This window comes from Euprymna scolopes, chromosome 7 (genome assembly GCF_053919585.1).
Source record: "Euprymna scolopes isolate OS-2025 chromosome 7, ASM5391958v1, whole genome shotgun sequence".
NCBI lineage: Eukaryota > Metazoa > Mollusca > Cephalopoda > Sepiida > Sepiolidae > Euprymna > Euprymna scolopes.
This window is the reverse complement of record NC_136488.1, coordinates 158,292,179-158,318,001: the sequence shown is the minus strand read 5'-3', so window position 1 is coordinate 158,318,001 and position 25,823 is coordinate 158,292,179. Positions and strand designations below refer to the sequence as shown.

Below are 25,823 nucleotides of genomic sequence, written 5' to 3'. Positions count from 1 at the left end.
AGCACAGGATAGTTACCAAACACCATCTACTCCCCATGGTAAGAATGGCTAAAAAAAAATAACGGTTTTCTTGGTAGAAACTTATCTGTATTTCACCTAACCATTTCTTTAATGAAGAAAAAGCATTCATATTTTCTTATAAAAAAAACAATTTCTGTTAAAAAAAAAAGTGTATTTTCAATTGTGTTAAAAGTTTTCTGAAAAAAAGAAAAAAAACTTTAACCTAACAATTAACGATAAAAAAAACTCCGACAATCGACTGATGTATAATTTCGCAATTTTTTTTTTATAATTTCACGATATCTTATTTTTTAATAATAAATTGTTAGCTGAAAGCACAGAATAGTTACAAAACCCCCTCCCCTCTCCAATGAAAAAATATAAAAAAGGTATTATTTCAGCACAATACCAAAAATGCAGAAAAAATGTACTTTCACCTAACGATTTATAGTTTTAGTAATAAAAATAAAATTTTGGGTACTTATATATTTTTGTTACTGTGCTGAAATATTATTTTGAAAGGCATTCTTAACATGGGAAGGACGGTTTTTTTTTTTTTTAACTAATCTGTGCTTACACCTTACAGGTAAAAAATAATAATAAATTGTTAGTTGAAAGCACAGAATAGTTACAAAACCCCCTCCCCTCTCCAATGAAAAAAAAAAATAAAAAAGGTATTATTTCAGCACGATACGAAAAATGCAGAAAAAACTGTACTTTCACCTAACAATTTATAGTTTTAATAATAAAATGCATAATTTTTCCTGATGACCTGATATTATCTGGTAACCGAAGAATAATACCTCACAATTAAAAATACCCTACAACTAATTTATGAATGAGATAACTACAAAAAAGAAAGTGCCAAAATGATCCATATTTCTATTTTGAATGTTCAACACTAACTAGAAGCTGAATGGATATACTTCACATTTGAAAACAGTCTTTTGAATAAAGCCCACTGAATTGACGAGTCATCAGACATTTTGTTTCTTCCTTTCTATTTTAAATTCATATTGTTGGATTTTTTATCATTTTATTATCATATATTATTAAATATATGATTTCTTAACTTTGACATTAATATAGAGATTTGAATATATTTTTGATTTTAATTATTTGAGTGATTAATGTTGATATTAAAAACAACTTGTCTGTATTTATTTCTTTAAGCAATTTTTAAGTATTTCAAATATTATTTGTTTTTAAATGATTTTGTTAAATATTTTAAGGTAGTTTTCATGTTTTTTCTTTAGATATTGTTTGAATGGGCGATTATTTCCATCATTTTCTGAATGGGTGATTATTTCATCATTTTTGAATGGGTGATTATTCCATTGCCACTTTGGTGTAAGGGGCTACTATCAGGGGCAACAACTACTGGGGTACTATGTAGGGATTTGGGCAGCAAGATGTCGGTTCACGTGGCACTTGAACTTCTGCATGTCAGTACAGTTGGGGAAGCAGGGACCTGGAATGGAATTCCAAAGTTTAGCGATTCTGGGGAAGAAACTACTGGGGTAGAAAGATCTTTTACATCTAGGGATCTCTACAGTGTGGGGGTGGGATTTTGCAGCCTGTCGGGTCTGTTGAGGGTGTTCAGATCGTGGGGGCACAAGTGCTTGCAGTTCATTAGAGCATTCACCATTAAAATACTTGTAGAACAGGCAGAGGGATGCAACGTTTCGTCGATGGAACAGAGGCTGAAGCTTAGATGCCAGTTCAAGGCCTATCAGATTGACGCCTCTCTTTTGAACCTTGTCAAGGAGCGAGAGACTAGTAGCTGATGCACCAGCCCAAATATGACAGCAATACTCCATACATGGGCGAATGGTGGCCTTATAGAGGTACAGGATACGTTCGTGTGTTAATAGTTTTCTAGCACGGTAGAGAGAGCCCACCTTCCTTGCAGCGGCCCTGGCAATGCCTTCAATGTAATTGTTCCAACTCATGTTTCCTGTGAACGTTAGGCCAAGGAGTTTGAAAAATGTACTCTCAGATAAAGAGTCGTTGGCCATTGCTATAGGTGGTAGAGAAGGTTTCTTGTAATTATTGAATGAAACTAGTTTAGTCTTGGCGGCATTGAACGTGACCATCCATTTTTGTCCCCATTCCACTACTGAGTTGAGGTCATCCTCTAGTGTTTCGGCCATTTCTTTAGATATGTGTTCATTTGTTTTCCTGCCGTACCTGTTATAGAGTGTGGTGTCATCAGCATATATACCCATCTCAGAGGCAATTTTGTCGGGAAGGTCATTTATGAATATCAGGAACAGTAGAGGTCCAAGGATAGACCCCTGAGGCACTCCTGCATTTATATCATATTGTTTAGATGTACGACCGTCGAGGACAACCTGGATTTTTCTCTTCTTTAAGAAGGATTTATTTATACTAAGTATTCTACCAGTGATACCGTATGATCTAATTTTCCTGAGGAGACCCTCATGCCATACCCTGTCAAAAGCCTTAGATATATCTAGAGCTACCGCTCTGCCTTCCCCCACTTTGTCCAGTGAATGGTATATACGTTCAGAGATTACAGTAAGGATGTCTGCTGTGGAATGAGCTTGTCTAAATCCATATTGTTTGTCAGTCAGAAGTTTAGCATCTGTAAGGTGATGAACTAGAGCATCATTAATTAAGGTCTCAAATATTTTGGCAAAAAGTGGGAGGAGGCTAATAGGGTGATAATTTAATGGGTCAGTTCTTTCGCCAGAATTCTTGAATACTGGTACCACAGAAGCAGTTTTCCAACAACGGAAAGCAAGATTCGTTAAGGCATTTGCTGTAGAGTTTGGAGAGAACTGGAGCTACTTCGGCTGAGCACTTTTTTAATAGCACAGCTGGGATGAGATCGGGTCCACATGCTTTTGAAGTGTCAAGGATTTTTATGATAGCATGCACCTGAGCAGGGGTGATTTTCAGATCGTCTAGTGTGACGTCTGTCTGCATAGGAAATTCAGGTAGGGGATGGTTGAAAGGGTCCAGTGTGGAGTTTGAGGCAAACCGACTGGCAAGCATGTTAGCCTTTTCGGTTGCTGAGCAAACAACCTCGTGATTGTTGGTTAGTGGGGGAATTGTTGATTGCCCATTATTTACTACACTGTTGTAGATTTTCCAGAAGTTACGAGTTCCTAGTTTTTGTAATTGTCTGTATTTTTGAGATGAGGTGTTTTCATTGATTGAGATTGTCGGACTGACTTCCTCATCTTGGTTGTTATTGTCACAACGTTTCGGCCGTTTTGCCCTCCGGCCTTCGTCAGGTGTTTTGTATCGAACTGGGGAACCGTTTGTTAGGAGTCTCGAAGCCAACCCTTTATTATTATTACGGGGGTACCGTGTTCGGACTCCAGCTAGGCTTTGGGACATAGTTGCTGATGTCCTAGTAACATATGGCCGAGTGGTCCTAGATGTTGTATCAAAGTTTACAGTTACCCAAAGGTGCTGAGTTCAATCCTGAACGAAGGCAGTGAAAAAGTAACATTCAAAACAGAGAATCAGCAACTATCCCAAAGCCTAGCTGGAGTCCGAACACGGTACCCCCGTAATAATAATAAAGGGTTGGGTTCGAGACTCCTAACAAACGGTTCCCCAGTTTGATACAAAACACCTGACGAAGGCCGAAGGGTAAAACGGCCGAAACGTTGTGACAATAACAACCAAGATGAGGAAGTCAGTCCGACAATTCCTAGTTTTTGTACTTCGATGCGTTTTTTAGTGGTTTCTGTAAATTCTCTCTTAGCTGTCGCTATTTCTTTCTTAACGTTACTTCTATATACTTCTGTCTGTTAAATCTGCATATGTATGCTGCCTTTGAGCAATGGCAGTAGCGCAAGTAGAAGTAAACCATTGGGGAGAGTGGGGCTTGCTATAAAATTTCCGCATGGGAACATACGCTTTGATTGCAGTTTTGAACCATTCAGTGGTCTCGTTTGCGCACTGTTCCGCAGGAAGAGAAAAAATATTTCCCCATCTCTGATAAGATCTCTGATGGCTTCTCAGACAGCCTTTTTATAATATCTCGTTGTTTTGGCTCTTCAGTTTTGACTCTAGAGTTTAGAGTGATTTCAACCATTATCACTGCATGATCAGCGTTCCCAAATGGGCTGTCGGCATTCGTTATACAATCATCAGGAACTGTGGTCAAAAACAGATCTAAAAGTGATGTGTGTTGTTCTTCCTGGTCAGGGAAACGGGTTGGAAATGTAACAATTTGTGATAGGGAGTGAGATATAGAGAAGCTATGAGTTGTGCTGCCCGCTGCATCTGTGTGAGTAGAGAATCCAAGCCAGTTTTTGTGGTGGACATTGAAGTCACCAAATACATGTACTTGTGCGCTAGTGTCGAGGGAGAGTGCTGCGTCTATGCTGTCAGAGACTCTGTTTATTATGGTGCAGTCATGGGTCGAGGGAGAGCGGTAGAGAAAGTAAAAGTAGCTAATGTTGTGTTGCATGATTAGTCTAAAGTACATAAAGGTTTGATTATCCGATTCTAGGTTTGTTTCTCTAGTCAAGGGAAGAGTATTACGAATGTAAACTCCAAGTCCATGCATGTGTCTGTCAGAGTCCTTACGGCAGAGTAGGAGATATCCAGGCATGTTAAAGTAGTTAGAGGGGACGGAGGAGTGTAGGTTAGTCTCACTTAGTGCTAAGATATCCGGGGTATTTGTTAGGAGAAATGCTTCAGCATTAGCTAAATTAGTTCTAAGCCCACGGATATTTGTGAATGCAAGCCTCAAGGGAGGAGGCAAGTTGGATTTGTTTGACCCTAAGCCTGGTTTAAGCTTATTTTTAGATTGTACTGTTGTCATATTTTTTTTTTTTTCGAAGAGTTTCGGTTTAGGTAAGGGGGAGCTGAACAAGAGGTTATGCAGAGCATCAGACATGCATCACAAGTAGACCATCAGCTGACCTTTCTTCAATGCAGCAAATATGAATTTATTAATACTTTTATGAAAATAGTGGTCATTGTATTTTAAACATAGAACTGACCTAAATGGTATAAATTATTAAGTACTAATAAATACTCAGAAAGTAATATTGTGTTACATAGTTCAAGAAAAATAATAAAATCACTCCTTTAATTTACTCCTTCAGTCCAACACCTCTAAGCAAACAATGTTCTATTTTTTTTGCCCTGTTTCTTACAAATGTTCCCTTTTTTATGTTATGTTTTGCTGACTTTCTTTGAAGAACTACTGCATACAACAATGATCATATATTATCATAATGATATTTGAAAACGAGGCTATATTAAAGGGAGTTCACTCTCATATTTTTGTCAAGGGTTGTCTTTTGAAAACCAAATTTTGCAAATTTGGCCTTATTTGAAGCAGTTTGGTTTTCAAAAATGGTATTTGACCGTTTTTTAAAGCGTAACATACAAACTAAGGAAGGAAGGAAGGAAGGAACAAGTAGAATATTATATAGATTGCATTTCCGGTTTTTGTTTTCACCTGAAATTTGATTTTTATTTTGAACTTGCCGTTTCATTTCTTTTTTTAATTTTACAAAAAACAAAATTTTTTTATTCTGTACTAGCGAGGGGTACCCGGCGTTGCCCGGGTGTTTGGAGGTGTGTGTGGAAACTCTGGGGGGGAGGGGGGTGTAAAAAAAAAAGTAAGCATGAGGATCGAACCCGAACCGTTGAGGCAAAGTTGTAAATTAAAGTGTGAAAAAAAAAAAAAAGTGCGATGTTAACCATTGCCCCATCGCGAGATGCTAACGGAAACACGTTTGAATTTATTTAATTACTTGGATTTGGCAGGTGCCCGTTTTAATGAGTTAATGAGGTCAAGTTTGACCGTGGGAACGCTTCCCAAGATGTTATAGGAAAAAGACTAACCCACATGCGGCGAGCGACAAATGTTGAATATTTATCTTCCCGAAATCGAGCAAATTAAATAAACAGGCGAGCTTCATTGTTAACTGTGAGATATTACGATTTATATGTGATATAAAAAGTTTTAAAAAGTTGTGAAGCGAGCGACCGCTTCTCTGAAAAAAGCCTTTTGTAGACATACAGAAAAAGCGAACACACATATGTACATTTTCGCTTTTATATTTATAGATTGTCAAACACAGAATTATGTACCTTATTTTTAAGATGGAGTATTTATGAAAATAAATCTGAGCCGGTCAAAGTATTTTCTGTAGGAATCCAATCCAATCACATTTTATTCTTAACAACATGCTGCAATGATCCACCAAAAAACTAACAAACCAGAATCAAATATTGATTTTGCATTGATGACAAAAAATGGAGAAAGTGACTGACTTTACTTTTATATATTCAAAGAGTTTGTTAGTATTTCTAAGCATTTATTTGTTGTAAATAACTTGTGTAATTGATGAACAATTATAAACTGCTAAAAAGAATTTGCAGTGAAAATCAAAATCACTTAAAAGCTTTGGATTTCTACCAAAGTTAAACAATACCAAAGTTTTATAGCATTTCCCCAAAATATGAACCCTACCTTTTCTGCTATAAACTGAAATATATGCAATATATATATCTATAAAAGTGAACGTGTCTGTCTGCCTGTCTATCTGTCTGTGTACATTTTCCTTCGCAATAACTCTGTTAATTTTAAGTCTACAGACTCGAAAGTTGATATACAGGGTACTGAGATTTGGGAAAATCTATATGATCGGTTTTCGGTCAGAAATTTGGCTGTTAAGGGGTTAAAGTTCAATGATTTGACTTTTGAGAACTCTACCAAACTTCTCCGACAATTTTGGGTCTAAACACTTGAAATTTTAGATATAGGTTCCTTGGACATAGATCTAACTTAATAACTTGATTTGAGCCCAAAACAATAAATTTTAAGGGGTTATAATAGGGGTCAAAGTTAAAAAAAAATTTACCCTTTTTTTTTTTTTTTCCCAGCATACACGTCCAAACATGCGGGCAACGCCGAGTACCCATGCCAGTATATCTATAAAAGTGAACTTTTTTATGTGTGTGTCTGTATACATTTCCCTACACAATAACTCTGTCAATTTTAAGTCTACAGACTCGAAATTTGATATACAGGGTACTCAGATTTAGGAAAATCTACGTGATTGGTTTTCGGACAGAAATTTGGCTGTTAAGGGGTCAAAGTTCAACGATTTGACTTTTGAGAACTCTACCAAACTCTTCCGACAATTTTTGGTCTAAACACTTGAAATTTTAGATATAGGTTCCTTGGACATGGATCTAACTTAATAACTTGATTTGAGCCCAAAACAATAAATGTTAAGGGGTCATAATAGGGGTCAAATTTTAAAAAATTTACCGTTTTTTTTTTTTTTGCTCAACATACACCTCCAAACACGCGGGCAATGCCGGGCTGAAATACTAGTACATAATAATAATGACATTTTAATATATCATACTTTCTCATTAGATTATCAGTTAAATTACTTATATCATCAAAATCTAATTATTTTGTGTTCTAGCAACAGCCGTTTACCATTAATTTCTTGTTGATATTAGCTGTTGGTTTTCTCCAGAATTTTAGTAGCAATAAGTCTCCAAGATTTAAATCCTATCTGTGTCCTTTCAGTGGATGTCTGGATGGTGCTACCTCTTCTCGTTTTTTGTTTTTTTTGTTTTTTTTTGTTTTTTTTTCTCATACTTAGGTGTTTTACAATCATTTTATTTTGTGGCATTATACTTTTTATTTGGTGGTGGTTGATATTAGATAATGGGATTTTTTTACATATATTAATATGTAATCATCATAGTCCTTTGGATTTGTGGAATGTTTTTTTTAATCTTCTATATTAAGGAAAGTCAGAATGTCCCCTATTTCTTTGACTGGTATAGCTCCATAAACAAACACCATATATAGAGTTATATGTCACATGTTTTTAATTGTTTATAAGTATGTGCTTTCAAAAAAAAAAATAGTCCTGTTCAAATTCACTAATAGTTATATTTTATTCACTTGCCTATTCTTTTTACTTTGTAATTTAACTGTGTGTAGAACGTTTAAATTAGAAGTGACTACCTCAAAGTAATAATTCCTTATCCTTTGACTTGGAACACTGTAAAAGAAATATGGCAGAACTCTAATTAGTCACTTTTTTTGTATTATATTATCTGTCAACTCAATTTCTATTAATCACTATGCCTGGAGCAATTATAAAGTTAATAAAAAAGACTTTCTGAAATTACTTTTCCAGATTATACAAATAATACACAAATATTCATAATTTTCTTTACTCTGATGTCCTTAGAATATACATACCAAAACGTCCCCTATAATTCTTTGTTTTAAACTCAACGTTAATAAAACATTGCGCATTATTTTTCACTATTGAAAGTTGATCATGAGTGTTTAAATTCTTGGTCCACTTACTGAGAAAAGACAAAGGATAATAAAGATAATTATTAGCTTTGAACTAGAAAAAAACACATATTGCCAGTCAGTTACCATAGAAACATAATGTAGGTGACGCATCACACAACCAAGCAGGTCAGTTAGCATAGATACTATAATTTCTGTAAATAGTACCATCCCTTTAGTATTTATGCATAGACGCTATTATTTATATAATTGTTTTTTTTTTACAATAAAAATCCCTGCTTCTGCATAAATACATTACTGTTGATAATCTAAAGGCTGTGAGTTCAATCCTTGTATAGGGCAGTACATTTTCATTTTCTCTTCAGTCTCATTCCAAAATGAATTTTCACTCAGCAATATTCAAAAAGAATTTGACGTTAGTTGTTCATTATTTTAATATAAATATGTTTTATTGTAAGATAAAACATATTGCCTAGGTATTCAGTGCATGATTGATTCATTCAAAAAAAAAAAGTGACATTTTTCTTGATCGCGTTTTTTGGAACAAATACTCAAGTATTTATAATAAATTAGGAGAATATTCATCATAGGATGGGTAAAATTAATTCTCCAAAAAATAGACTTGGAAAGTTCTTGAATTTAGACTTTTGCCTTGAAAAGGCGTTATTGCTATTATTACCTTAAAAAATCCTTGAAAATATGGGAAAATGCCTTGAAAATTTCTTGAAAGGGCTTTAAAAATTATATTCTTTATGTTCAGTCAAAATTTGTGTTGAAATATTAAAAATTCATTCAAATCTCCGTCTGTTATTGTTCTTATAATTTTTTTTGAGGGGGGGGAGGCATATGAGGGGGAGGTGTAGTGGCAGTCGCCATAAATAAAATTGACCCTTCTCCACTCTCTAAAAAAATACTTTTCTTGTGTGGACAGGACTCTCCAATGGTGAATTCTGCCCCTTCCACCACCAAAAGAAATTGTTATAATTGAATATGAGGACGGTAAAAAAAAAAAAAAATGGAGAAAACGGCAGCCATCTTGATTAGAAATTAAATGTCATAAAGAGAGTTAATGTTTGAGATGAAATAAAAAGAATTTAAAACTACTTAAAAACACAAATAAATGATGCAAGTAGGTTGCAAAATAACTTTTATTGGCTATGGTAACACTTATTTGTTGTATATTTAAATTTTTACCACTTTTTCTAATCACTGTGGATTGTAAAACATACCCCAAATTTTGTTTTGATAACTTGAATTTTGTCTGGAGAAGGCTTTGAAAAGTCCTTGAAAATGGACATTGAAAATCTGTATGAATTCTATTTTATGACCCCTTATGAAGATTAAAATCAAGATATAATAATACTAAACCATATGTCTAGAATCCTTATTCTAATTTTGATCAAAATCCATTAATGTTTCAAATTTAAGGCTTAACGGATTTAACAATGAAATTGTAATTCATAGAATCTTGTGTAATTGATCTCTAATGACTATGGATGAAATTTAATGTCAATCTGAAATATTAGAATTTTCAAATAGGAAATTGATCTCATATTTTGTTCTTTAAAATCCTTTAAAATACTACAATGAAACTGAAATATGAGAAATAATTTTTCTAATACCTATTGTTCAAATTTCATAAAAATTGAATTTTCGTGAAAAGCCTAATTTTTTGCTGCCTTTTCCTAAAACTAAATTAAACTAAATATAGCCCATATTATCCACTCTTAAGCTTAGCAACTGTTTCAAAATTCATATCAATAATGATCGGTTAATTAGTTTGATTGAATCCTATATATAGAAATTGTTATGAGACCATTACCTACCCATTGCTGAACTCTTCCAAGTACTATATTAATCGATAGCCAAGTACTCTTGTGAATATTGAATACTTTACTGATATTCAACTACTTTTCTCTGTATCGTGTTCCTTTTTTTAATATATCTTTAAATTTATACCATGTTCAGAGTTATCTTTTCGGGATCCTAACTAGGTTCACATCAGAAATATATAAACATACCTACCTAACTTTCTATAAATAGATGAGCTGTCCCTGAAATAACTTAAATAAATAAAAAGTAAATGACTGAGAATGACTTTAATGAACTTAAGGATGAATTGAATGACCTTAAGAATGACTTGAATGCTTAAAAAATAACTGGAATCCTTCAAAAAAAAAACTTGAATGATCTGGAGAATGACTTGAATGGCTTTGAGATTGACGGGTTGTAAAGTGGGTAATCATTTTACATTAAATTAATACAGAAAAGTGATCCTCCACTTTATATCACAATAAGTACAGCATGTAGTAAGAATAGATGCTACACTTTGATCTTGGCCAAAAGGCCAAGAAAAACTTAAAAAGCTAAGAACAGCATCTATTAAGAACAGACCTTTGAGCTTAACCAAAAAGGCCAAGCACAAAAGTGTTACGGACAGACGGACCGACCGACAGAGTGACTTATAGAGTCGCTTGCACGCAACTAAAAATTGCATGATTGATAATATAAATAGATAATGATAATGGTGTATCTATCTATCTATCTATCTATCTGTATATATATATCTATGAATTATAATGTTCATCACACAGAGAGGAGTGATTGACAACCATACACTATGAAATCAGTTATACTGAGTTCACATCCTATCAGATCTATTCTGATTATTTATATATTAATACAGTATTTATCTTTCAATCAAAGATGAAATAGGAACATGTGTTCAATACAATGAATTATGTTTTTGAAATGAAATAACTACAAAAGTTGATTTGCTGTTACACAGATAAATCAAACCTGTACATCACTCGAGCATCATTATTATTTAAATATTTTGACTTCTTGAAGTTTGGCTGATATAGTTATCCAAGTTCTAAATGAAGACTACAGTGCTGTAAGTAATCTTTTAGTTTTTGAAAAATAGCCACACCCCACTTGAAGCTCAACCTTATTTCACATTCAACCCGAATGGTAAATAGTTGGTTCAGTAGTTTTATTTATTTCCTAGTCTTGTGTTTAGTGGTCGCTTACTCAGGTTTCATAAATAGTGATAAAAGTTCATTTTTATTAGAATGGTGTGGTTAAGTAGCAATAAATGGGTCAATTTCATTTTATGCTACTTATGTTTGCTAATTTCTGCAGCAAAACAAGTTATCTGGAAATAATGGCTCAAGATGATTTGCTTCCTGCACGGTTTTAATATGTAAATTCAGTGAAAATTTTTGTGGGTTATAAAAATTCTTACTGAAAATTACCGTTTATCATGTTTTTTCATCCCAAACAAAGCTCAGTGCCATTTGTACATAACAGGCTACTATGATTTGGGACCAAGTCTACAGGGATACCATGTAGGGAGGTGAGCAGTGAGAGTTGAGCAGTCTATTCATATTACATTTGAACTTCTGCATGTCAGTACAGTCAGGGAAGCAGAGACTCAGGAGGGAATTCTAAAATCTAGCAGCTTGAAGGAAGAAACTATTTAAGTAGAATGTTTTCTGGCATCTAAGGATGTCTAGAGTGTAGGGGTGAGATTTTTCTGCTTGTAGGGTTAATTGAAGATATTTATAACAAGGGGGTACAAGTGCTTTGAGCTCGTCGGAGCACATTCCATTAAAATACTTGTAAAACAGGCATAGAAATGCAACATCTTGAAATCGATAATTGAAAATAGGCAAGTGAATTTCTAAAGTGGGTAGGGACTTAAGTGAAAAGAAATTAAATAGATGTAGAGTTTAGGAGTGGATGATTTCCTTTCAATATAAAAAAAACAATTGAAGAAGTCAAGATGAAAATAAAAGTGGGTAGCGTTCTTATTGCTAAAAAATAAAAGTGGAGACAGGTATCATTCCCACACCTGGCTCAGAGGCTATTTTAACTGGGCTGGGGTCCAACAAGACTAAGGACTGTATGCATGCCATATTCACATAGGGAACACATACTTATACTGGACTCTCTTCCATATGCATAAAATTATAACTTGTACTTGTTCTATAACATCTAATTTTAATCTAAAGCTCATTCTTAAAGTACGAGATCACATCCTGATCAGGAAAAAACGTAACCTCTTAAAAACCATTCCTGTAATGACCTGGTCTCTGTTGATTGCGGTCTAATCTAGTTCTGTGCAGTTCTAGAAGGTCCACCTTCCCAGGCTTTGTTTCTCTCTTTGAGAAGGAGTTAGTTTATTGCTAATTGTTTGGGGCGTCCTTGCCAGGGAATGTTGACAAAGCTGCTTAGACACTTTTTGCAGGTCAGAATGCCCCTCCTTGAGGGCACTGACTTCTCAATCCCACTTTCTAACCCTGGTATCTAAGTCATTGCAGTGGGGGCCCTGTCGATGGGGCATTAGAATACGCCGACTGCCCCCCTGCAGAGGGTAAAAGTCCCTCAATGGGGGTCCTGGATATGATCCTAAACTATATCCAGTGGTGAGGCCCCAGCTTGTGGGCTTTGGGGAGTGTGGAGCCACCCTTTAATTACCATTGCTCCCAGGTCCACTCTGACCCGGAGTGGTAGTACCTGTTAGGGTCCTAACTATGGGTTAAATAGAAACCGACGTGAAAACAACAAATATATTCTATTAAAAAAAATTTTTCTTCAAAATCTTTGGATTCGGCATTAAATAACCCGAAAAGGGTTGATATGCCGTAAAACAAAAACAACCAACCAATCCTTGTAGTGGGAGAGAACAAAATACCACCATTCTAGTTATAGTCAGGATTGCAAAAAACGCTATTCATTTCTCCTTGTCTCATTGCAGGCCAATACTGTCAGTTACACAATCCAGCATAATCCCATTGACACAGTGTTTCTCGTTAGATTACCAAAGTTAAGCAACGTTTAGCCTGGTCAGTACTAGATGGGTGACCATTTGGGAATACCAGGTGCTGTATTGAGAGAACATCGACATCTCCCTGCAAGAAGTGCAAAAAAAAATAATAATAAAATAATGTTATCATCTTCCTTCATTGGGATATAGATTAGACCTAGGACCGTTTGTAAATCTAATATTCTCTTGACCTGACACTCCCTTTTTTAGAGGAAGCCAGTTCAACCTGCCTAGGGTGAATGCTGCCGGATGGCTAGGATTGCTCTCAGTCACACACAGAACATTCAGCAGTTTGAGATCTATACTACACTTTGATCATTATGATAATTGATGAACTGGCCTACAGGTTCAGTTGAGAAGATAATTTAAAAAAAAAAGAAAAAGGGATGCTTGTAGAACAACAAACAAATAATGATGGTTTTGATAAAAAACAAAACATTTTTAAGATATTAGTGACTGTCAATTGAAGAATTACAAAAGATACATTTAAAATCTGCTTAATTCTTTACTTTTTATTGCAATACGATATCCTGCACACCTATGTAATAGTGTTGAGACAATCAGAATTAGGAGTCAGAAAAATTGGAACTTTTGGGGGTATCAGAATCTGTATCGAAATCAGAAAAGTTTTGCCTATTTTCCAATGCCAAAAACGATTCCTTTAATTATCTTTTCTTTTTTTTAATAGATTTTGTTTTAAACAAAATCTTCCACAGCTGGCAGTAATAATAAATATTTATTGATTTCAAACAACCAGTAAAGTTAAAATCTATAGATCACTCTCACAAGTGTATCTTTAAGTTTGAGAAAATATATGCACATTTAACATGTTTTTTTTTTATGGTAATCAGGAAAAAATAACAATTTTATAGTTAAATATTTAGAAATTTATAAAAGAGTCGGAATCAGTAATTGTATCAGAATCGGGAAAGGTATTGGAATTGTTCCATCACTACTATGTACAGACAGTGCATATAGTGTATTACGTGTTGATCTTCTTCAGATATTAGAAATTTTTAACTAAGTCTCTCCGTCCATTATATGACGTAATCACATTGACACACCAGTTCTCATCAGATCACCAAAGTTAAGCAACTCTGAACCTGGTCAGTACCAGATGGGTGATCAGTTTCAGGATTCCAGCCGCTGTATGTAGGAGGACTTCGACGTCTCCCTGCAGTAGTTGCAAAAAACCTAACGTCATCAACTCACATAATGGGGATATACATGCAACTGGGGACTGCTTGTGAATTTCATACTCCTATGGAACTTCCTCCTTTAGAGAAAGCTGGTTAAACCTGCATAGTGTTAGTGGCATTTCCAACCATTATTGTACTCTCTATTGCAATAAACCTTTTTTTCCTTCTTCTTTTTTTTTTTTTTACATGGGGGTCACCACTTATCAAGGCTCGAAAGCCACTTGAGGATAAGGGTTATTGCGTGTACAGTAATCAATGGGATAGTATGGTAGTAATTGTTAGTATTGGAAATTTGATAAAGTGTCTTACTTAAGGGGGCGATTCATCAGAAATTTGTTTATGTTGAAGACATCCAAGTTGTAGTTAGGTGGAAAACAGGCAAACGGAAGAGAGTTCCATAGGCGTGCACTTCTAAGAAAGAAGCTTTGTTCATGGAATCTACATTTTCTTTTAGGCCCAGAGAAAGAGTGGGGAAAATTACTGACAGTGGTTTCAGCTAGACGGGTGTTTTCGTGAAAGATTGGCGAGATTCTACTATTTGGTTGCTCATTTCAATCGAGTATCAACCTTGTTTATTGTAAATGTTTTTCAAGGCTACAATTCACGGCAAGAACTCATCTAGCTACAACCATTGTAAATAATTTTCCTTTCTTCCGTTTCTAAAATTAAATGCATCTTTTATAAGCAAACCTTTTTTTTTTTTTTTTTGTAGAACTACCCGTCTGTGAAACAATACGGTGGGGCTGATTGCCAGTGAACTATAACATGGTCATTTTTCAAGTCCAATGTTAACAAATTCTTGTTGATCCGTCCTCTTAAATAATCAAATTCTGTCCAGTTTCAAACCTCACGGTGTTGTCTCACTATCTACCTGACTAACTCATTAAACCTTTGTTGTGGACTGCAACAAAGATGCAACTCTGTATTTGGTGGAAACAAAATATAATGAAAAGAGGGACAAATAGAACATAAAAAAAAGAGTGGTTGCATGTCAATCTGATTACCAAGTATGCATAATGTCGATAGACATATTCTTCCGGTCTTTGTAGTAAGCAGAAGAGTTCAATGTTATCCATAAGGTGGGCACCACAACACTAAGCTAAATTGAGGTTGTTATCTGTAAGGTGGGGAAAACATCATTAAAAGAGTTTGTAAAAACTGAATTTAACTTGGAAATCTTAACTGTAAAAAAATGAAGTCTGTATTCTGCATAAGCACCCTAATCATAACCTGTCGAAAATGATGCTTATTTGTCTTGCAACAACAATTTGTCATGGAGTCTATAATGTAACAATAAGTAACTTTAACTTAAAAAAATGTTTTTTTTACACTAAGTCACTAATTATCAAGGCCTGAAGGCCACTCGAGGATAAAGGTTAAGCAGCATAAAGTGGTTGGTGAGACAACACTAATGATCGGTTGTTGTGGAAATTGGGTAGAATTTGATTATTTAAGAGGATGGCTCAACAAGAACTTGTTTATATTGGACTTGAAAACGATCATGTTGTAGTCAGCTGGAAAGCAGCCCTGCAGTATAAAGTTCCACATGTGGTCAGTTCTTAGTAAAAGAAACTTTTTTCATGGAATTTGCGTTTAGTTTTAGATGCAGATAGAGAGTAAAAGAAATTGTTGGCAGCGGTCATAGTTAGACGAGAGTATTGAAAAGAAAAACAAATGCAAAAAATAAAGATAGTGGTTATACGTCAGTCCGACTGCCACGAGTGCATAACTTTTTGTGCCTAACTTCGATAGACATATTCTCCTGGTCTTTATAGAAAGCAGAAAGTTCATTGTTATCCATAAGGGGGACACCACAAAACCCTTATCTTCGAGTGGCCTTTGGGCCTTGATAAGTTGTAACTGACTAGTGCATTCTAAAACTAAGCAAAAATTCCATGGGCACAGTTTCTTTTCTAGAACTGTCAGACTGTGGAGCACAATACCATAGAGCTGCTTCCCAACTAACTATAATATGGTTAGTTTCAATTCTGATGTAAATAAATTCCAGTTGAGCCGTCCTCTTAAATAATGAAACCCTGCGCAACTTCCACCATTGCTGATCATCACAATGTTGTCTCACCATCTACCAAACACTTATTAACCCTTATGTTAGAATGACTTCCAGGCCTAGATAAGCAGTGATCCTTCCCAAGTAAAAAATAACACTTTTCTTAATGAAGGAGGGTAGAAAATGGATATTGGGTTTATTTTTGGTAACCTTGTAACTCTTGCTTCCCTTATTTTGTCCTTTAGTCTTCACATTCTATGAGCGATGTTTCTGACAAAGAGGGAAGAATTGCTGCTTTCTAGGTCAGAATCTATTCTTTCTAACACTTATCATTGGCAAGTTTTTAGTAGTAATTTTTTTTTTTTTAGCTCCTTACATCAAGTGTTTTCATGCCTTGTCTGGAGCTATTTCCACTAAAAAAAAATTGTATTTAGTGGTTTATTTGTAATTGAATGTAAAATCATATAAGAAATCATAAACATTTGCAATGGAAAACCATAAGCAAATGAAGGAGATAACCCATATACAATAATGTAATAATATAATTATTTGTTGTTTTTAGTATTTGGAAGTTGACCTTTGTCGTCTTGAATGAATTAACTTGGAAGTAATTATTTTTTTTAAATATTTTGCACGTAGACACAAAATTTATAAATTATACTTTGCTCTTTCACAATTATTTGAGAAAAAAAAAAAACGAAAAAAAAGGGGAGACAAAGAAAAAGAAGGAAAAAAGGAAGAAAAAAAAAAGAAAAAAGGAAGAAAAAAAAATCACTATTGGCTAAAATTTTACCAACGATTGATGACTATATGATTTATTTTGCCAACTAAAACCCAGAATTATGAACAGATGTGACCATATAATTGTTATTATCAATCGACTATTGGTTGATCAATATGGATTTCACATTGGCATTTCTTTTTGGAGTATGAAATCCATTGAAGAGTGAAGTTTTCACAGTAGATATCTTCATATTTTATCTATATGTAACCGTGTTTATGTGTTGCCTTTTGCAGTCATGTCGGCTTGCGTTGTCACTTGAGCCGTTTTCTATTTCGTCTTTCCTCTTTTCAGGGAACTTGCTAAGCAAGAAGCCAAGTATTACAAAATTATGAGCAAATATCTAATCATTTTGGAGAACCTGAAAAAAGTCACTCAAGGTTGGTTTCATTTCATTGTTTTGTTTAAGAATATCATTATTTTATTATTTTTTTTTTACATTTCTAATGTACAAGGTTCATTCCAAAAGTAAAGCCTCCTATTTTTTTTAACTCAAAGTTGAAGAGCTACAAAGATGGGAGTGGCACCATTAAAACAAACAATCTTTTATGCTCTGGAATATATTTTTCTATGTCACCACCATTCTCAATGCAGTTTTGTTTTGCCAGGAATTCTATGATGCATCTCTGCTTCTGACACACGCCCAGGACAGGGTTGCTTTTTTAGAGTCTCATGGTACATATCTGCAACAGAGAGATGAAACTTTCAGGTCATAAATGCATAAGTTCAGCCATCATAACAATGCAATTTGCAATCCCCTAATGATCCATTACTTTTGAAATGCCCTTTGCATGATTATTTTAGTTTGGTTTGTTTTGTTTTACAGCATATCAACCCGTTTTGGGTTTTTTAAATCTTTACCACCAGAATTTTTTTATGCAATAAATAAGTTTTTAAATCTTGAAACCCACACGTGACAGAAGTTAGCGTGCAACTGACGCACGACCATAAACAAACCCCTCATTCACTTGCATAGACCTGTATTTAAAGACCAGTTGGGCTGACAAGCTATAGGAGTTAGACCTATACAGGTGTTTAAGAATAAGAAACATTTCCTATACAGGTGTTTTTTGGAAGGTGACTTGAATGTACAATTTGGCGGTAAAGGGTTAAAGTCAAGTTCTTTATATCTCCAAATATTTATAGTGTTTGGTTTGGTTGTTATTTAGAGGAAAATTGTTTCTGTTTTAGAATTTGCAGAACATGATTGAGTTTTGTAAAGAGAAAGGGTGGGGGGGGGAATAACATCAATGTTTTGTGCAATTTTGGTTAGGAAGTCACTATCTTCTTATCTGGTAGCATCAGATATTTTTATTTAAAGTTATAACAATCTAGACTTCACAGATTTCGATGACAATAAAAGTATTAGAAGCGTGGAACATTTGCTGATCCTCGTTTAATCCCCAGCAACGTCGGGTTTCCCTGCTAGTGATATGATAAAAAAAACTGTTGTTTTGTATCAGATATTATTGAATGTCAAATTTTTTCGTTCTTTTTTTCTCCTTTATCTGATTTCGTTTTAGACATTAAACAAATGTCTTTCAAAATGTTGGCGAAACTCCCTTCCTTTTGGATTTTTCTTTTCTACTCCCTTCTCATATCTGTTTACAACTGCAAATATCTAAAGACATGATAACCTATTTCTAATAAAGTATTTTGAATAATGTTGTAGTGTGTCCACCCTACAGATAATAATGAATTCTTCCACTTACTATAAAGACCAGAAGAATATGTTTCTCGATGTTATACACAAGTCATGCACACAAGCACCTCCTGGTCTTCTTGGTCCGGGAATAAAAGTTCAAAGTGTAGTATCTGTTCTTAAGATGCTGCACTTAAAGTAATCAGTTTTGGTCAATGTGAGGGGAAATCCTTCATATCAGACAATTCCTATTTATTTATTTGGGCCCTGCCTTGGTGGGAGCTGGTCACCCCCCCTCACACACACACATAAAAAAACGACTCTGTGTCTAATTTACTCTTGTGGGGAAGCAAATAAATACACACCAGTCATGCACACTTGGCAGTCCGACTGACGTATACTTACACGCTTCATTTGTTGTATTTTCTTTTCTGTTCCTGGTGCTACCAGATCAGGCTGACTGAAGATATTGGCTTCCTGGGATAAAATGCACCTAACATTGATATTTTTGCTTTTCTATTCCCTTTTACAAAACTTAATTATGTTCTGCAACCCCCCCTTCCCTTTCCCCTGTCTCCTTTCCCTTTCTCTCTCCCTTCCCGACTGATCTCTCTCCCATTGCAAAACTCGTTCATGTTCTTTAGGGCAGGGAGCAAAAACAACAAAGTCCATTACAAGACAATCAAACCAAACACTACAAACTAAAGGGTTGATATGCCGTAAAACAAAACCAAATTGAACTCTACAAATAAATATTTGAAGATATAAAGAACCTGAAGCATAAAAACTTTTCAAAATAACTGAATTCGGCATTAAATAACCTGAAAATTGTTGATATGCTGTAAAACAAAACAATCAAACCTTTTTCTGTTCAGTATATTTTGTTTCTGCTAATAACAGAATTGTGTCTTCCGGATCTTTACAGGACCACAACAGATAATGGAAGACGAAATATTAAATCTCAACATACAAATTGATTGTATTGTGATGCTACACCCCCCCTTTTTTTTTTTTAAAACACTTTATCTTGTGCATTTTTATCTTTCATTCATATAAACACGTGTGTGTGTGTGTCTGTGTGTGTGTACTGGCACATTGCCTGACGTTGCTCAGTCGTAAAATATGCTTAAATGTGATATTTTAAATTTTGAAGATTTAATATTTATTATTATAGAACCAATTCTCTGTTGATTGTTATATAATTTACGATAATATAGTACTGGTCACCCAGCGTTGCCCGCTCATAAAATGTGCTTAACTATGTTTTAATTTATGTGGATTTCATGTTTATTATTATAGAGCCAATACTATATTATATTGTATCCAATATATAGTAGTGATTTCAAAAGTTAAAAAAAATATGACTTGGGTGCTATCAGCTAAAATCGAAACCAAAATATGTGGCTCTCCAGCCTTATTTGTTACCATCTGATCTAAGTTCATATGCATATAAAAATTTTAAAAAATAACGTTGTTAAAAATATAAATGTATATTTGTGCAAGCATAGAAATAACATGTTTAGTTGACTTAAACTTGCCAAGTTTCAATTTTTTTTGTTTTGATTCTTAGCAGCTATTTTTGCCAGCTAAAAAACCAAATCGAATTTGTTCAACAAGTCCAAATCTCCTATATATCAAGTTTCAAGTCTGTGGATTAAAATTTGGCAGAGTAGTTTGGTAGAGACCGTTCCCCACATAGACAGACAAGGTCATTTATATACACTAGATCAGTCGTTACTCATTGTGTTATCTTGTTTGAATTGATAAGCATATATACAAGAAACTGTAACAATATATAAGCAATATGATGACAATTCACTTCCACAACAAGAGTGATTTTTTTTTTTAAATTTAAATAATTTTTTTTACCAAAGTAGATAAAATGATACACATTCATTTTCCAACCAAAGAAATAAAAGATCTCGGTTTCTGATTAAAATTTGACATTGGAAGCCACCAAGAACATCCTCTACAACTACAGACATGGATTTCACAGAAGGTTTTTGTCCAAGGGATTATTCTTACTTGCATCACTCAACTCAACATCACTTTACCTAAACGACATATGCAAACACTGATGAATCTCTCTCATGATTAAGATATTATTATGCTTCTATATATGATTAGCAGGCATTGTCTGAGGTCATAAAAACTAAATAAAAGAGGTTAAAATGTGTGTGTAACATCTTTATATTAAAACTCCTATCTTTACACCTCTCTCTATCTGTCTTGCTGTTATTCTCTTTTCTCCTCCTTCGCCATTTATCCACATACTTTCCTCCTTTTTTTTTTCACACTCCTCTTTCATCTTTTCTTTGTATAATAGATAATATTGAAAATGACTGAAAAACTGATTCCTCTTACCAAACCTGATCCAGTTGACACCCAAAGAATGAGTAATTTTGTCTTATTTTTAGATATTATACATCCAGAGTAATGCTGATAAAGAAAATATAAACTTTGTGGGTCTTTGGCTAGTTTTTTTGGACTTTTAGTTGTATTACAAACAAACATACATACATACATACATACATACATACACACAGACAACTGCCTTTTATATAACAAACTGGGGGAGGGGGCATTGCCCAGTCATAAAAATATTTAAAAAAAAAAAACAAGACTTGAGTGCTATCAGCCAGAAATAAAAGCAAAATTTTGTAAGCCAAAAAAAAAAAAGGGAAAATGCTTTGTGCCGGGTACAAACTCATATAACTTAAATTAGTAAGCGAATGGGACCACAATGCGCAGTTTGCAAACTGTGTGGAAAGGAAAGTTTTTATCTGACCCCCGCCCTTCAAACAAAATTACATTTCTACATGAAATAATTGACGATTTTTTTTATATTATGTGTCTAAGAGATCGCTCTTTCTACTGATACCACATTTGTGCTTATACAATGCGGATGAGATAAGTTTTTAGCAGACATGCAAACACACTCAAATACACAGACAACTGAGATTTATATAAAAGAAGATAAGCTTCATGGCAAAATAATTATGCCTAGAAAACACACATTGACAAAATATGAAAACACCTACAAAATAACCAACTCTCATCAACAATTACATTGAACAAATCTTTCAAAAAAAAATTAGTAGATATCCTACATAAAATATCATTTTACCATCCTCATTTTATATGAAGTAATGGGACAATTCCAAACATTTTTTCTGATTCCAATACAAATACCAATTCCGATTCTTTTAAAATATCTAAATATTTAGCTGTAGAATTATTGTCTTAGATTTTATTTTTGGATTACCATAAAAACCCATGTAATATGTGCACATATTTCCGTAAAATATCCCAAAATATTTTGAATTTTCTGATTCCTGATACTAATTAATCATTTGAACACTAATTATAATGAAAATCCACAAACCAAACTCGCCTCCATGACCCATTATCTGTCATGTATCATCACTCACAGAATTACAAAGTTGTCACAAAAATATTAAATTCTATTGAATGTAATCAACTCCTCACATGTAAGAAACTCAAGCGATTTTCTCAATAAAATTAGAACTATAAATATTTATTAGAAAACCATGACCAGTATAGAATTAGCATCCCTATATACGAATATACTAGTTAAAAATATCTAAATCTATTAAAAAAAAAAAGCATTAAAAAAACATTCATCTCTCTTCCCATCAACAGCATCATTGACATATGCAAACGCATCATGACCATGATTTACTTTAAATTTAAGTACAACAATACAGTAGAACCCTGGATACGTTTTTTTTTTTTTTTTTTTTTCAGGTTATCATGTGGAATATAGTGTTTTTCCGGCCTGGTTATGATATTTGCCCTGCCTTACGGTGTTATTCATAATGTTATTTAATTATGTACATGTGTATTATATACTATACTGTATTTTGTTACTAATTTTTAATATGTATTGTATAAAATTTTGCTTAGGCCCCGCCATACAGCGATTTCACCTTATGATCCCAACCCCGGAACAGATTAATGCTGTATCCCGAGGTTCTACTGTATATCAATGTTATTATTTTGTTCTAGTTGGGGATAAAGCAAGAATTCATTTGTTATCTTATACATTTTAACCGAGAGATCTTTTTAAGATTGTAACAATCCTTTTAAATGCAATTGTTTGAATCTGTCTTGCACTTAGTTCTATCAGGTATATTCCCTGTGTAGTTTTTGAAATGCTTTTTCAGGAGTTTGGTTGCTCCTACAATTAGCGGAATGATGGCAATCTTCCTAAGATTCCAGTTTCTTTTCATGTCGTACATAGGACTTTGAGAAACATGATGAACAGCCAATCAAATAAAAGCTTCACACATGGCCACTCAGCTTCAGTTGAGATCAGGTTGAATCCAACTGATTTAAAGACCGTGTTTTTTAGCACATGAAACTCTCGGTAGCAAGCTGTAAAGTTTTTTGCATTTGATTATCTGTTCATGATTTATAATGTTATTTGATTATATACATATGTATTATATACTATACTACATTTTGTTACTGATTTTTAATATTTCATAACCCGATTTTACTCATCACTCTTTAGACATTAAATATGTTCTGCTGAATAAATCTGTCTTATTCTGTTGCAGTTGTTTGACGTACCATTTATTTGTATCATTGTATTATGTTTTTTCTTTCTTTTATTAGGAGAGAGTGGACACAAACCAGAAGTCGTCAGACAATTACTAGAAGAAGTTTTGGACTCGGAACTTAACTTCAAGGGTGATTTTGCCTACTCACAAACGTAAGATTATTTCTGCTTCCTATCCATTTTGTCCGTTTTCTGCCATATCTTTTGTTTATTAATTAATGCTGAAACACAATTCCTTATTCTAAATAATTCATGTTTGTAGAGAAGCTGAAGAAAAAGGTGAAGAAATCTCTGGTTCAATCCAAAATTATTTTCAGTGGCTGATAATTTATTTCAAAGTAATTTGCGATTCATTGTAGTGGACAGCTCATGTTTGATGCATGGTGGCTGATAATGTTACAAAACTATCAAAGGGTTATGTTGGTCAGCTTTGTTTTATTTAAAATAACTGATAATTTGTCACAAAAATATTTGAGGTTCATCTCTTATTGGTGCATGTTTCATATGTGGTTGCTGGTTTATTTATGAGTCAACACCATGACGATTGGTAATGATGGAAGATTGAGCAAATTATGATTATCTAAGAGAGCGACTTAACAAGAATTTATTTTTTGTGTTATTCATCAGACTACAGTTCTCATCTTGAGTGTGATTTTCACAATTTCGGTCGATGTAACCTCCGACCTTCTTCAGGTGTATCTTGTCAAACTCTGGAATGTTTCTGTCGAACTCAGGAATTTGGAGGGAATTTTGAGCGGAACCCTTTATTTACTAAGTAATTGACAAATATATTTTTCCGGTCGCCCACACTGAGGATTGAACCTTCAACCTTAAGGAGGATATCACTTTTACAATTGATTTTTCCCAGTGCTCTAACCACTATGCCACGTGTCTTTGCAATTAATTCTAGTATGAATTTTTGGAGCCTTAAACCTATTTTTAATTTTAGTTGTAAATATCACGATTTATTACTAATTATTACTATATATTAATGTATATCTATTTATTACGAATTATTAATCTATTTATTACTGATTATTACTAATTATTAATGTATATCAATCTATTACTAATTATTACTATATATTAATGTATATCTATTACTAATTATTACTATATATTAATGTATATCTATTTATTACTAATTATTATTAATTGTTAATGCATGTCTATTTATTACTTATTATTAATAATTATTAGTTTATATCTATTTATTACTATATATTACTATATATTAATGTATATCTATTTATTACTAATTATTACTAATTATTAATGTATATCTATTTATTACTGATTATTACCAATTATTAATGTATATCTATTTATTACTAATTATTAATGTATATCTATTTATTACTAATTATTAATAATTATTAATGTATATCTATTTATTACTAATTATCACTAATTGTTAATGTATATCTATTTATTACTAATTATTACTAATTATTAATGTATATCTATTTATTACTAATTATCACTAATTGTTAATGTATATCTATTTATTACTAATTATTAATGTATATCTATTTATTACTAATTATTACTAATTATTAATGTATATCTATTTATTACTAATTATTACTAATTATTAATGTATATCTATTTATTACTAATTATTACTAATTATTAATGCATATCTATTTATTACTAATTATTAATGTATATCTATTTATTACTAATTATTACTAATTATTAATGTATATCTATTTATTACTAATTATTAATGTATATCTATTTATTACTAATTATTACTAATTATTAATGTATATCTATTTATTACTAATTATTACTAATTATTAATGTATATCTATTTATTACTAATTATTAATGTATATCTATTTATTACTAATTATTACTAATTATTAATGTACATCTATTTATTACTAATTATTACTAATTATTAATGTATATCTATTTATTACTAATTATTACTAATTATTAATGTATATCTATTTATTACTTATTATTACTAATTATTAATGTATATCTATCTATTACTAATTATTACTAATCATTAATGTATATCTATTTATTACTAATTATTACTAATTATTAATGTATATCTATTTATTACTAATTATTAATGTATATCTATTTATTACTAATTATTACTAATTATTAATGTATATCTATTTATTACTTATTATTACTAATTGTTAATGTATATCTATCTATTACTAATTATTACTAATCATTAATGTATATCTATTTATTACTAATTATTACTAATCATTAATGTATATCTATTTATTACTAATTATTAATGTATATCCATGTATTACTAATTATTACTAATTATTAATGTATAACTATTAATTACTAATTATTACTATATATTAATGTATATCTATCCATTACTAATTATTACTATATATTAATGTATATATATCTATTACTAATTATTACTATATATTAATGTATATCCATTTATTACTAATTATTACTATATATTAATGTATATCTATTACTAATTAT

The 25,823-nt window shown here is 32.8% G+C and overlaps 1 protein-coding gene and 1 pseudogene across 8 annotated transcripts in view; one reads left to right on the top strand and one right to left on the bottom strand.

Annotated features, from left to right (window-relative positions):
* Positions 1-25,823, top strand: part of LOC145280106 (TBC1 domain family member 2B-like) — a 414,275-nt gene that overhangs the window by 342,753 nt on the left and 45,699 nt on the right. For all 8 annotated transcript variants that reach the window (XM_080131850.1, XM_080131851.1, XM_080131849.1 and 5 more), the window contains 2 exons: positions 17,410-17,495; positions 23,399-23,495. In XM_080131850.1, the coding sequence (XP_079987976.1) occupies positions 17,410-17,495; positions 23,399-23,495 (183 nt within the window). The remainder of the gene's footprint in view (positions 1-17,409; positions 17,496-23,398; positions 23,496-25,823) is intronic.
* Positions 10,530-10,655, bottom strand: LOC145280612 (U2 spliceosomal RNA; annotated as a pseudogene).